Genomic DNA, 12,826 nt, shown 5'->3' with positions numbered 1-12,826 from the left:
CTGAGGCCTCAGAGCCTAGTGCCAGCCACCTCCTTCTTCCCCCAACCCAAAGAGGACTGTGCTCTCCGACTCTCCCACTAAGGCCCAGAGAGGGAGACTAGCTTGTCCGAGGGCACCAGGAGCTGGCGGCAACACGGCTTGTTTTCTGCTGTCCACCCCAAGTCCCTCTTTCTCCAAAAACTCCCACTTCCAACGCCCAATCTATGGCCTGTGTGACCTCAAGTTCAGGGTTTGCCCGCTCTGAACTTCTTGTCCCCTTGGGAACCAGGAAGGGGTGGGAGAGGTCCCCTTCCTGGTGCAGGGGAAAGGCCCCAGGCCTAGTCCCAGGTCTATCCAGACTCACTCTGTGGCCAGACCCAGTTTCTTCCTCTATGAAGAAGGCCTGTCAGCCTCCCAGAGGCTTATGAGGACCCCCTGTGGGGCAAGTCTCAGGCCAGCCACTGCCCTCATGCCCCACCTGGGGGGGACATGCTGGGGGGGACAATACCTGAGTCTTGAAGGCCCCACCCCAAGACTTCTCCCACCCGTTCCCCATGTGAACACAGAAGAGTCTGATGGCCGAGATCTTGAAAAACAAGCGTTTGTGTTTATTAACCAAGGGGAGGGAAGTCAGAGCAGTGCAGACAACTAACCAGTCCCTCCTGCAGTCTACGCACCTAGGCCGGGCTGCCAAGGCCAGAAAAGAATAGTGGACAGGCCATTGCCCCCTGCCCCCACCGCCGGGGGGAGTTCCCAGGGAGCCAGGGCCCACTGGGTAAGGAAGAGGAAGTCAGCAAAGGACAGAGGCCAAGGAAGAAGGAAACAGAGCTGCTGAGTAGACCGGCCTGGTGAGCTCCCTCGGCCCCTCGCTCTCAGCGGGGAGGGCTAAGCGGCTGACATCCAAACCCACCAGAGGAACCAAGCAGGGGGACGCTCGTGTCACAACTCTGACACGTGAGGGTAGGGGGTGGTCCAAGCTCAAGAGGCAGCTCTCTCCAGGGTCAGTCCTTGCCAGACGGATGCTGGTCCAGCCTCTCAGCCTCTGCCTCCACACCCAGTTCACACCAGTCAGCAGCCTCTCGTCTGCCCCAAGGCAGGGAACGGATGCAGGAGAGGTCAAGGGGCCAAGTGCCTCTCTAAGATCTGTCCTGTGGCGACCGCCAGTCCAGCGGAGGCCTAGCCCTCGGCCGCTGGGGTCTCCCTCGCTTGCCGCAAGCCGTACAGCCACTTGATCACGCGGGCGTTGCGCTCCACCACCGACACGCCGTAGGGGACGCGCTCGCGGGCCCGCTCCTCCACAGTGGCGGAGCTGCGGCGCGAGCAGCCCCCCTCGGAGCTGCCCGGCCCAGCGCTGGGCCCCGCCAGGGATACGATGTCCGAGCTGGCCCGGGCCAGGTGGGCCACACCCAGCCCCCGTGCCTCCTCCGGGTCCAGGCCGCAGAAGTTAAAAAACCGCTCAAGGTCAGCAGCCGCCCGCGAGAAGCGCTCGCTCAGGTCCGACTTGGAGCGTTGCAAACCCGGGGGCCGGGCCAGGCTGGAGGCGGCAGCAATGCCTGGCGACGGGCAGGGCCGGGCAGGTGAGGCCGGCAGGGGAAGGACATCCACTCGGCGGACCGCAGCCGTGCTGGGCGGCGGGCGTGGAGGGGTGGCTGGGGGCGGGTGGCGGGCTCCCTCTGCCCGTCCAGGGGTACGGCTGGCCTCGGCAGGGGACACGGGACTATCACACAAGTCTATGAGGCTGCTAAGGATGTCCAGGTCCAGCTGGGGCCGGCGGCCGGGGCCAGGTAGGGCCCTGCGGCTAGGTGTGAGCACCGTGCGGCGAGTCCCAGGGCTGAAGAGCGGCTGTTTGGACAGCAGGGGCTGCACAGGTTCCTGGCGGGTGTTGGCCACATGCAGGCTCTTGACGTACTTGGCCTTGTCGGCCTCCAGGCGCTCCACGGCACTAGGTTTCCGAGCTCCACCGTCTGCTGGCCGCCGAAGCAGGTAGCCGGGGACCTTGGTCCGCAGGCGGAAAGGTGGGGCGGGGCTGTCCCGGGCTCCGGGAGTCAGCGTGTCCACAGGCATGGCTGTTACATACCCCCCGAGGGCTTCGGTCCGAGGAGACCGGAGAAATGAGGAGACAGATCCCGGCAGAAAGTTGGCAGCTGGACACCCGCAACGGCTGCAGGGGAAGAGAGAGATACCAACTGAGCGCGCCGAGACAAAGGCTCAGCACAGGCTGAAAGGTGTCGGAGACGCCTTCCCTATTTAAAGGAAAGGCCACGCCCCTGATTCACCGGGAGCCAATCAGCAGGCAGAAAGCACCAGCTGAAGGGCCTGTGGCTCCGCCCACAACCCGCCCCCCTTCTCCGAGGACCAGGCCCAGCCGAGGCAGAGGGAAAAAAAAAAAGGTGCCAAAGAAGACAGACACGGGCAGCCTGAGCCGAAAAGAGAGGGCAAGGCAAGCTTTAAAGGGAACAAAAGTGGGCTCCAGGCCGTGAGCTGGGCACCAGCCGGCTCGGCCTCAGTGGGTCCTCTTAACAAGCTCCATTTTGCAGATGGGGAAACTGAAGCCCAGGTTGGTTGCTTCAACCAACTTGATTAAGCTAATTCAGCAAGCTGGTGGCTCCGCCCCTTGCTTCCAAGCAGGGTGGTGCTGGCGCAAGGGTCGTGGGGTTAGGTGACCAAGAGAAAGGGTTCCAACCCCACACCCCACCTGGACTGCCCACAGGAAGCCTGGTACCACCTCCACCCCTCACACACCCAGGCAGGAAGCTGCCCTGTGCCATCCACCAGCCTAGACATGCCAGGCCCCAGGCGCAGCAGCAGAGCTTGTGGAGGAGTAGCAAATCCCCACCCCCGCCCCATGGAGTCCAGACACCCTTGAGCTTCCAGCACGGGACTGCAACACCAGGCCATGGGGATCCACGGGTGCCTGTGAGGGGAACGTGGGCCCTGAGCTATGCTCTCCAAGAGAAGCGGAAATGCCCAAGGTCACACAGCCCCGCTTGAGCATCCAGCAGACTCTGGATCTGCCAGCAGCCATACGATGGGCACCCACAGGCAGGAGGGCCCATACATGGGTACACAAGTGTCCACGTGATCACCTAAGCATCAGGCCACCCCTGTCCCTTTTTCCAAGGAAGGGCTGGGGCCACAAAGTGCCTGCTCAGCCCCCCTGGAGATGGGCCAGAAGAAAACCCATAGACCAAGTCCTGAACCTTCCCGTCTGTAAAATGGGGGAAAGGGACTTTGTCTAGATGATCCCAAGAGGACTTGCATTTCAAGCCATCTAGACTGGTGTGTCTAATCCAACAGCCACTAGCCACATACGGCTACTCAGCCTCAGCTTTAAATTTAAATAAAAACTTACAATTCAGTTCCTGAATCACGCTAGCCACTTTTCAAGTGCTCAGTAGCCACAGGTGGCCAGTGGTCACTATGCTAGACAGCAGAGATTAGAGCCCTTCCAGCCACAGCAGAAAGCTGCATACGACAGCCCCACCTAGACATCCGGCATTCCAGGAGGGAGAGTCTGGACTGGGGTGGGGAGGCAGGGATCTCCACCCTGTGCCTGAGATTTGACACCATCCTCTCCTGTAATCCTCCAACAAGGCTGTGAGAGGGTCACTGTCACCTCATTTTTACAGCTGGAGAAACTGAGGCTCAGAGAAGTGACCAACCTAGGTCCCAGAGCCGATAAATAGACACAAGTTCATATGAAGTCTAATCCACTCATCTATTACGCCTATGGTAGTTTTACTCTTAAACGGCTGCTCCCATTCCCCTAGAATATCAGCTCTGTGAGGGCAGGGGGTTGTCTGTTTTGTTGGCTGTATCTCAGTTTCAAGATATTGCTCTTGACACATAATAGGTATTCTACAAATTTTTATTGAATTGAAATGCCTATGGGGGCCAAATGTGAATGGGCAGACCAGGCATAAACTAGAGAGGGGCACACCCAGTCTACTGCAGGCATACGAGTCCAAAGTGGTAGGTGTAGAATGTTCTAAGAAGTTGGAAATCAAGAAGTGCATGAAAACTCTAGATTCTTAAATGTTAGCATATTCAATAATAATAATTTTAAAAACATTGGATGTACGGGGCAAACAAAACATGTCTGCAAACATTTCTGCCCCTCTCCCCTCCATCTGGCCCCCAGCCCCCAGTTTGAGACCTCGCAGCCACAGCAAGTTGAAAATAGAACCTTGGGGGCTGTTGGCCCAGAGCCAGAGCTGCTCCGGAGGTAGAAGGAATGGAGTAGGTGGGAAAGGAAGGCGGCCCCGCTCAGGGCCGACCCCCAGGAGACCTCAGGCGAGAGACCTCTGGCAGGAAAGGCAGCCCTGCTGAGCCTTGTCGAGGGCGCTAGACTCTGCCCCACCCCCGGGCCGCCGCCTCGCAAACCAGTTCAACCCGTCGGGGGCGGCGGTTCCCTCCCGGGCACCATCCGGGGAAAGACGCAGGAAGGAGGTCAGATGGGCACGGCCGGGGCAGACGCCCCGCGCGCCCCCCCCGGCCCGACCTGCTGGCCCCAGGGGCTCTTCGGGCGGGGCCGGGACAGAGGCGAGGAGCCAAGCCCGGCTTCAGGGGCGCGGGGCGGCTCGCCCGGGGCTCGCCCCCCGCCCGCTGTGCGCCTTGCGCAAACGGCAGCGCCTCTTACCTACTGGGTGTCCTTCTCTGTGAAATGCGGTTAAAAATAGACCTTTCTGGGCCTCCAGGTCACCGCCAGGATGCAGAGATAACACAGGTCGAGGACTTCCCTCGGCACCTGGCGCGCCAAGAACGGGGCTCCCTGTGTTTATTCTGACTTCGACCCACCTCGGCAGCCCCGCCCCCGCAGGGGTCTCTAAGCACGCTCCGGAGGGGCCTGTCCGCGCCCGGGCGGCGGACAAACGACGCGAATCAGTGAGCTCATCTGAACAAGCCCCATTTCACAGGCGGGCAAACGGAGGTGCGGCGGCTCCTGCGAGGTGAAGCCAGGGTCCCCCGGGGGGACTCAGTGTCCTCTCGGAGGCCTCCGCTCACCGCCCAACGCCCCACCCACGGACTTCAAACGCTACCCACAAACGGCCCCCAATGCGCCGGCCCCGGGCCCTTCTTATTAGCATCGGGACATGCAGCCCCACCTTGCCCCCTCCCCACCGGCTTCCCGGGCGTCAGCCTCAGGAGGCTGCCGAGGGGGAGCAAGGGGACCCCGGATCCTCGGTCTGGCTTCTGCCCTTCCCCACTTCGGGGCAATCCTGGGGACTCCCAGCGGCAGAGGAGGCCGCGAGCCCGGCAGCGCGCTGTGTGACTCTGGCCGCTCGCTGCCCCTCTCTGAGCCCCGGTTGGCCTGGCTCCTAAATGAGGGGGCTGATGGTACGATTCCCGCGGCCTCGTCCAGGCCAGAAGGTGAGTCCCTGACCGGTCCCCGCCTTCCCTAGGAGGGAGGAGTGCCCAGGCAGCCCCCCACCCGGGCCGCGCGCCCCCGGCCCCGGCCCGCACCTACCCGGCTGCGCCCGCGCCGCTGCACTGCGCTCCTCGGCCCGGCCCACCTGGGGCTCAGGTAACACGCGTTTGCGCAACTTCCGGCGGCCGGCCGCGGGCAGGTGAACCCGCCAACCCAGGTGTTACCCAAAAGGGGAGAACGGAAGCCAGGCGGCGGCCGGAACCGAGCCCAGGCGCGCTGGCAGGTGGCTGGTCGCAGGGACTGGGTCCCAGCCGCCCGGCCGACCCCAGGAAGCCCCTCGGCGGGCCGGGCCCCCCATTCCACGGCTGCACTGGCCCGGTCCGCACATCTGGCGCATGCAGTCCGCGAGGCCCACTCGGCAAGGCACCCATCTGGGAGATGGAAAAACTGAGTCCCCCTCCCCCACAGCCACAAGGACCGCTTAACGTTCACTGCGCCCGGCACGAGAAAGTGCTTTTCCGGGTATTAATTAACCCATTTTAATCTTCCCGACAACCCCTACGAGGTGAGCTCTATTATTATTCCCATTTGACTACTGGAAAACAGGCTGGCACAGGCTGAGTCAGTTGCCCAAAGTCACCCTGAGGAGTCCAGCCTGGCTACTTTCCCTCCGCACCAAGCCCTAACGCACCTCGTCTAGCTGTGTGTCCCTGAGCAGAGTGCTGGCCCTCTCTGGCCCTCCATTCTCTAGCCAAGGGAGGAGAGCCCCACCTTCCAGGCCAGGTCAGTGTGAGCTCTTAGGGCCTGAGAGGGCCTGTAGAGGCTTTGTGCAAGCTGTAAACATTAGCAACAATAGCAATAATAGCAATAATAATAACTAGGAGTTCTGAGTGCCAGGCACCGTCCTTCTTTAAATCTCTGGACCCGCCCGGGGAGGGAGAAACTGTTTAATCTCCATTTTACAGATGAGGAGATTGTAGCCCTGCAGGACAAAATTCTGGGAGGGAGGGGACTGTCCCCTCTGCCAGCCCAAGCCCTAGGTGGCACATTTGATTAGGCCAGTTTCTACTGGGACCTTGAGGCCCAGAGAAGGGAGTGCCCACTGGCCTCAGACCTGCGCCCTGGGGGGACCTGAGAGGGCCCAGGACCACGTCTGTGCCTGGTGGGGCCTGCACCAGGGTTGGGGTGGAGGGCATGAGGGGACAGGAAGCGACTCAGGGAGCAGCTCTCCTCCCCCTGGGAGTGAGTCAGCCCTGAGGCCTCCTCCAGGCTCTGGGGCCTGATTTTAGGGGGTGAAGGAAGCGACAAGACCATCATTCCCCACATGGCCTGCCGGGTCCCTGCCTGGCCCTCCACTGAGGCGACAACGGGGTGGGGTAGGGGGTGGGGTGCTCATTGAGGCACTAAAGTAGTAAAAGCAAAGCAACCATAACAATTGTCATAAAATAGGGAAGACCTTTTCTGAGTGCTTTCTTTGTCCCTGGCACTGTTCTAAGCTCTTTATATATGTTAACTCATTCAATCCTCACACCTACCGGGTGAGGTAGGTACTACTATTGTGCCCTTTCACAGTTAAGAAAACTGAGGCACAGAGAGGTGGGGCCACTTGCCTGAGGTCACACAGCTGATAAATGGCAGAGCCAGGATTTGAACCCAGGTCCGGGTCTGAGGGGGAAGGGAGGAGACAGTCTTCAGTGTTAGGCTCTGGCCACTCACCAGAGGGCTCCTAAGGAATCTACAGCCTCCCTCTCTGGGCCCCAGAGGGAGAAGCCACCTTAGGAAGCACTCCTGGCGATGGTTCTGGGTCTCAGTTTCCTCAGCTATAAAATGGGGGCAATAATGGCAATGTTTTCCCAATAGAAATCAGATCTCATCACTGCTCTGCTTAAACCCTATGGCTCCCCATCACCTTAGAATAAAATCCAAACTCTCCACTCAGCCCTCAAGCCCTCCAGGTCCAGTCCCTGCCCTCCTCTTCCACCTCACCTCCAACCTTTCCTGCTCCAACCACACAGCGTTCCCTCCTGTTCCTGAACACACCAAGGTCTTTCCTGCCTCAGGGCCTTTGCACCATCTGTTCTCTGCCTGGAACCTCTTCCCTCACCTCCTTGATGTTTCACTTCAAATGTCACCTTCTCAGAGAGGCCTCCCTGACCACCCTGAGGCTCCTGCCAACTCTCTCACCAGTTTGTTCCCTTCCAAGCATTCATCACATCTTGTCATCTTAGATAGTCACTTATCTATCACTTGTTTCCTGTCTCTCCCACCATCACACTCTTCCATATTTCCTTCCTCCAGGAACCAAGCACAAGAGGGGACACTATTGAGCAAGTGGTAGGACTGGAACTCAGGCCACCTCAAAGGCCAAGACTCCTCAGCACCCTGCGTCCTCCCAACCCCGAAGCTGCCCCAGGCCTTCCCCCACCTCTCCCCCTCCTCCTCCAACATCAAGTCACTCATTCAAGCTGGGCTCTGGCCACTTCTAGCTGAGCCCAGTTCTTCCTCCACAGACAACACATCTAAACCTCTGCACACGCGGGGTCCACAGCCCGCAGGGCCCTTTTCCACTCCATCCCCTGGCCACCTTTGCAGCAGGGACTCTGGCACCAGCCTGCCTGCATTCAAATCCCAGCTCCACCAGGAGACCTCAGGTAAGATACTCAACTTCTCCGTGCCTCGGTTTCCCCAATTGTAACATAGAATTCCTCAGTGCCTCCCTCCCAGCATGAGGCCTGTGCTGACAAATGCCACCAAAATGTGAGCTATGACAACCATTCAACCAAATAGATGCTCCAGTGCCCAGCTCCTGGGCGAGGCCTTCACCGGCCCAGAATGTTGAGCCACTTCTCTCAGAGGCTACAAATCTAAGAGTGCAGAGTCACTGGAATAGACATTTCTCCAAAGAAGGTATACAAATGGCCAACATCACTACTCATTAGGGAAATGCACATCAAAACCAGAATGAGAGGCCGGCCCCGTGGCTTAGCAGTTAAGTGCGCGCGCTCCGCTGCTGGCGGCCCGGGTTTGGATCCCGGGCGCGCACCGATGCACCGCTTCTCCGGCCATGCTGAGGCCGCGTCCCACACACAGCAACTAGAAGGCTGTGCAACTATGACATACAACTACCTACTGGGGCTTTGGGGGGGTGGAAAAAAAGCCCACAGGAGCTATCATGTCACATCCCTTAAGATGGCCATTATCAAACAAACAAACAAAAACAGAAAATAACAATGTTGGTGAGGATGTGGAGAAATTAGAACCCTTGTGCACTCTTGGGAATATAAAATGGTCCAGCCACTGTGGAAACAGTATGGCCGTTAGGCAAAAATTTTAAAATAGAATGACCATAGGACCCAGCAATTTTACTCCTAGGTGTATACCCTAAAGAGTTGAAAGCAGGGACGGGAACAGATATTTGTACACCAGTGTTCACAGCAGCATTATTCACAATAGCCAAAAGGTAGAAGCAATCCACATGTCCACGGATGGATGAATAGATAAATAAAATATAATACATAAAATGGAATGTTATCTAGCCTTAAAAAGGAAGGAATTCCTGACACATGCTACAATATGGATGAACCTTGAAGACATTATGCTAAGTGAGATAAGCCAGTCACAAAAGGAAAAATATTGTATGATTCCACTTACATGAGGTACCTAGAGTGTCAAATTCATAGAGACAGAAGGTAGAATGGTGGCTGCCAGGGGCTGGGGGGAGAGGGAATGGAGGGTTACTGTTTAATGGGTACAGAGTTTTCATCTGGGAAAATGGAAAAGTTCTGGAGATGGATGGGGGCAATGGTTGCACAACAATGCGAATGTACTTAATGCATTGAACTGTACACTTAAAAATAGTTAAGATGGTAAATTTTATTTTATATACATTTTACTGAAAAAGGGAGGGTGCAGAGTCTGGAGCCAGAGTCCCTGGATTCAAATTCCAGCTCTTGGTGACTTCATGCAAGTCGCTAAACCTCTCTGGTGCTCAGTTTCCCTTCACAAGGTGGAAATAATAACAGCAGTAACTACCTTACGTCGTAGAATTGAGGGAATTAAATGAGTTCATATTGTAAAGTACTTTGCACGTAGTAAGTGCTGAAGAGGTATGGTTTCTGACGTTTATAATTTTCATGACATTCTGCACCCCCACCCCTTCCTTCCACTTGCTTCTCTGTTTCTCTTCAGCAGAAGCCAGGCCCAGACTCGGATGGAGACAGAGAGGCCCTCACCTGCCCAGAGGAGGATCAGAAAGGCTCCAGGCAGCAGGGAGAGTGCCTGGCCAGTAGGGCAGCCTTAGCTCGATTTCAGCCCAGCTGTCCAGGTCAGAGACATCCAGCTGGGCACCGTCCAGGGCCACGTCAGGCCCCACGCTATTTCTGGAGTCTCCCCAGACACCTGTCTCCTGGCCTGTCCAGAGTCAGCCTCGCCCAGGGCTGCAGAAACCTAGGAAGAGAGATGTGAGCGGACTGCGGGAGGGGTGTGGGTGCAGACGCCTAAGGCTTCAATCTCCTCTTTGGCCCACCAACGGTCCATCTCCTCCAACTCAATTCTCTGGGCCTCAGTTTGCACCTGAGGTTGCAAAATGGGGACAAAGGGGCTTGTAGGGAAGACTGAATAAGAGAGATACCACATGCAAAGCCTTTGGGAAGGGCCTGGCACACAGGATGGGGAAGGGACAGACCCACAGCCAAGCCCACTTCCTGTTCTGGATTGTCCTCTGCCCAGGCCTGAGCTCACCATCATGGCTTCTTTTTGCAGCCCAGAGAAGTGAAGAAACTTGCCCAAAGTCACACAGCAAGTCAGTGACAGATAACAGACAGGACAGTGGTCTCCTGATTAAATATATTCCCTATAATGAATATATATATGTTTATTTCAATCAGGTGATATACACACATGGTTCAAAATTCAAGAGCTATAAAGGGAATGGAGTGAAAAAAAACTCCCTGCCGCTCCTGTCCCCAGCCACCAGTTCCCCTCCCTGCAGGCACCACTGTGACCAAATAGTTGTATGTCCTTCCGGAGAGATTTTAGGCCCATACCAGCAATAATAGACACATTCTTTCTATTTTTTACACATATGGCAACATGGTGGGTACTGTTTCCATCTTGCTCTTTTTACTCAATAATATGTGTTGTTCTTAATAATATGTTATTAACATATTAATTATAATATTTTATTAACATACTTAATAATATACGTTGTGCCACATCAGTACATAAAGAGCCCATCAGCCCCTGCGGATGGCCACTCAGGCTGTGTCCAATCTTTCTCGATTACAAACCACACACCAGCATCACTGCACCTACATCATTTTGCCTAGAAGTGTGACAGCCGGGTCCGGGGATGCACATGTAATTGTGATGGAGTAGGGGGACGGCGCTCCACGGAGGCCATCCAAGTAGATCTCCCACCAGCACAACACACAGCAAATGGTCAATAAACATTCACTTTAGTTATTTAGTTACTGGGGTTGGGGGCACTCCTCAATTTTGTGCTGGAGGCGAGTGCCTCACTTGCCTCACCCTGGCCCCTCCTTGCATCACATTCCAGTCGGGGAAGATAATAAACTCACTAGTAGGTGAAATTATAGGACATCAGACAGGGTAAATGCTACTGAGAAAAACAAAATAGACACGGGGGAGGGCAGGGCATATGAAGTCAATAAATATTTGTTGAAAGAATGAATGAAAGACTTGTTTTCTTTCTGAGTTCCCAGAGCTCCTCTGCCCAAAGCCAGGAGGAGAGTGCAGAGGGGAGAGGATAAGTAACTCCCTTTGAGAACATTCAAGATTCTCAGATGCTATGATTCTGAGTGTCTAGGATTCCAAGATTGAAGCCAGATGGACCGGGAGCCAGGTCCAGCAGTTGCCAAGGCTGACAGTGTGACTTTGGGCAAGGGGCTTAACTTAAACCTCAGTTTCCCCACCTACAAAAGGAAACCAACAATAGCAACCTGGGGGAAGGGGCAGCCCCAGGAAGCAGGGCCAGGTCTGGGTCAGATGCTCCACCAGGAGGGGTCCCAGCCCCACCTCCAACTCCAGTCTCTGGTGACTAGTGGCTTCAGTTGAGGAACTGCCTCTGCCCTTTCCCCAGACCTGGGGCAGATTCGCAAGAGTTCAACACCGACTCCAGGGCAGGAGCATCTGCTGCCCACCTGGCACCTAGCCCAGAAATGTCCGTCCTGCCCAGTACCCCCAGAGCGGCCCTCTGAGAGGGACAGCAGTGTAAGTCAGAGCCCTGTAGGCAGAAGGACCCTAATAAGCCCTGAGTGCAACCCCTGGCGCTCTGGAGAAGGTAAGACAGATGGCCAGAGGGGACACCCCTCCCCGAGGACGGTGCAGGGAGGGGCAGGGGGGAGGTGATCCAGCCAGGGCTCCACGGGCCGTGTCCCTGCTGATAAGAGGCTGAGAAAGTGGCCACCAGTTGCCCGTCTGGGCCTCTCAAGGCAAATCTAGATCTGCCTAGACTAGAGACCGCGAGGCGGAGCAGAGAAACCTGAATCGGATTCTCTGTGGGACCTCGCTAGGCTAGGACACCTGGCTCTCTGAGCCTCAGCGTTCTCATCCATGAAACGGGGTACCACGCCTCCCGGCGGGTGTGACGCGGGAAGGACGCACACAGCAGGCGCTCGGGGAACGGAGCCCCCGTAGACCCGGGCTCGCGCCCCAGACCGCCCGCGCCCTCACCTGGAGCCCGCGCTGCGCGAGTCCCGGCTCGTCCGGCGCGGGTCTCGGAGAGGCTGACAGCTCGGACCCGGGCAGGGAATGGGCGCGCCCAACGCGGCTCGGGAGGCCCCGGCCCCGCGTGAGGACCCGCAGGCGCCTCTTCGGCGCTGCCCTCCGCACCGAGATGAGCGGGGCACCCGCCTGTCCCGAGCCCCCGACCGGAGCGAAGGTCCCCGCGGCGCAGAGGAAGGGGAAGTGAGCACGCGCCCTCCCCGCCGTCGGCGGAATGGTTTGCCCCGGACATCCTGATTGGTTTCTCGCTTCCGTTCGAACGCCGCGCCGCCGGGGTTGCCAGGCGACCGCTGAGCTTCGGCGCCGCGCGTGAGCGCCCCTGCTCGCAGCCCGCCCGCTCGCCTCCAGTTCCTCCGACGGCGCTTTAGCTCCGGGCCTGGTTCTTTCCCTTGCTCAGCCCGGACTTTCCCCTGGTTCCCAGCTGGACGAGGCACTACTTAGGGTCCCCAAGTGGTTCCTAGTCCCCAGTTTGCAGCTAACTCGCCACGTGAGCCCGGGCAAGCCCCTTTCCCTCTCTGTTCCCCCAGCTGCACAATGATGAGTAGGTTAGTTTTGAAATACGCGTACCCAGCAGTCCTGAAATTTACTAAGGAAATGACCAAAGATGAGCAAGGATTAATATAGCCCAGCGTTATTTATCATAGCAAAATAATGGAAATAACTTCAATGCTCAGCGAAAGGAGATTGGTTATATGAATCTATCCTGCAGAAGAGACAAGTTTATCCAGCATTCAC

At 57.1% G+C, this 12,826-nt stretch overlaps 1 protein-coding gene across 3 annotated transcripts; it reads right to left on the bottom strand.

Annotated features, from left to right (window-relative positions):
- Positions 1 to 566: 566 nt before the first annotated feature.
- Positions 567 to 12,201, bottom strand: FAM110A (family with sequence similarity 110 member A). Of its 3 annotated transcripts, none has more exons than XM_058563027.1 (2): positions 12,041 to 12,201; positions 567 to 2,140 (listed from the first exon to the last, which is right to left on the bottom strand). In XM_058563027.1, exon 2 carries the CDS (start codon positions 2,041 to 2,043, stop codon positions 1,156 to 1,158), a length of 888 nt encoding a protein of 295 aa, XP_058419010.1. In that variant the 5' UTR covers positions 2,044 to 2,140; positions 12,041 to 12,201; the 3' UTR covers positions 567 to 1,155. The 3 variants fall into 3 exon arrangements, with proteins under 3 accessions (XP_058419010.1, XP_058419011.1, XP_058419012.1); XM_058563028.1 differs by lacking the exon at positions 12,041 to 12,201 and adding an exon at positions 5,447 to 7,311; XM_058563029.1 differs by lacking the exon at positions 12,041 to 12,201 and adding an exon at positions 4,619 to 4,956.
- Between the last annotated feature and the right edge of the window lie 625 nt (positions 12,202 to 12,826).

This window comes from Diceros bicornis, chromosome 19, assembly GCF_020826845.1.
Source record: "Diceros bicornis minor isolate mBicDic1 chromosome 19, mDicBic1.mat.cur, whole genome shotgun sequence".
Lineage (NCBI taxonomy): Eukaryota > Metazoa > Chordata > Mammalia > Perissodactyla > Rhinocerotidae > Diceros > Diceros bicornis.
This window is presented reverse-complemented; position numbering and strand designations above follow the sequence as displayed.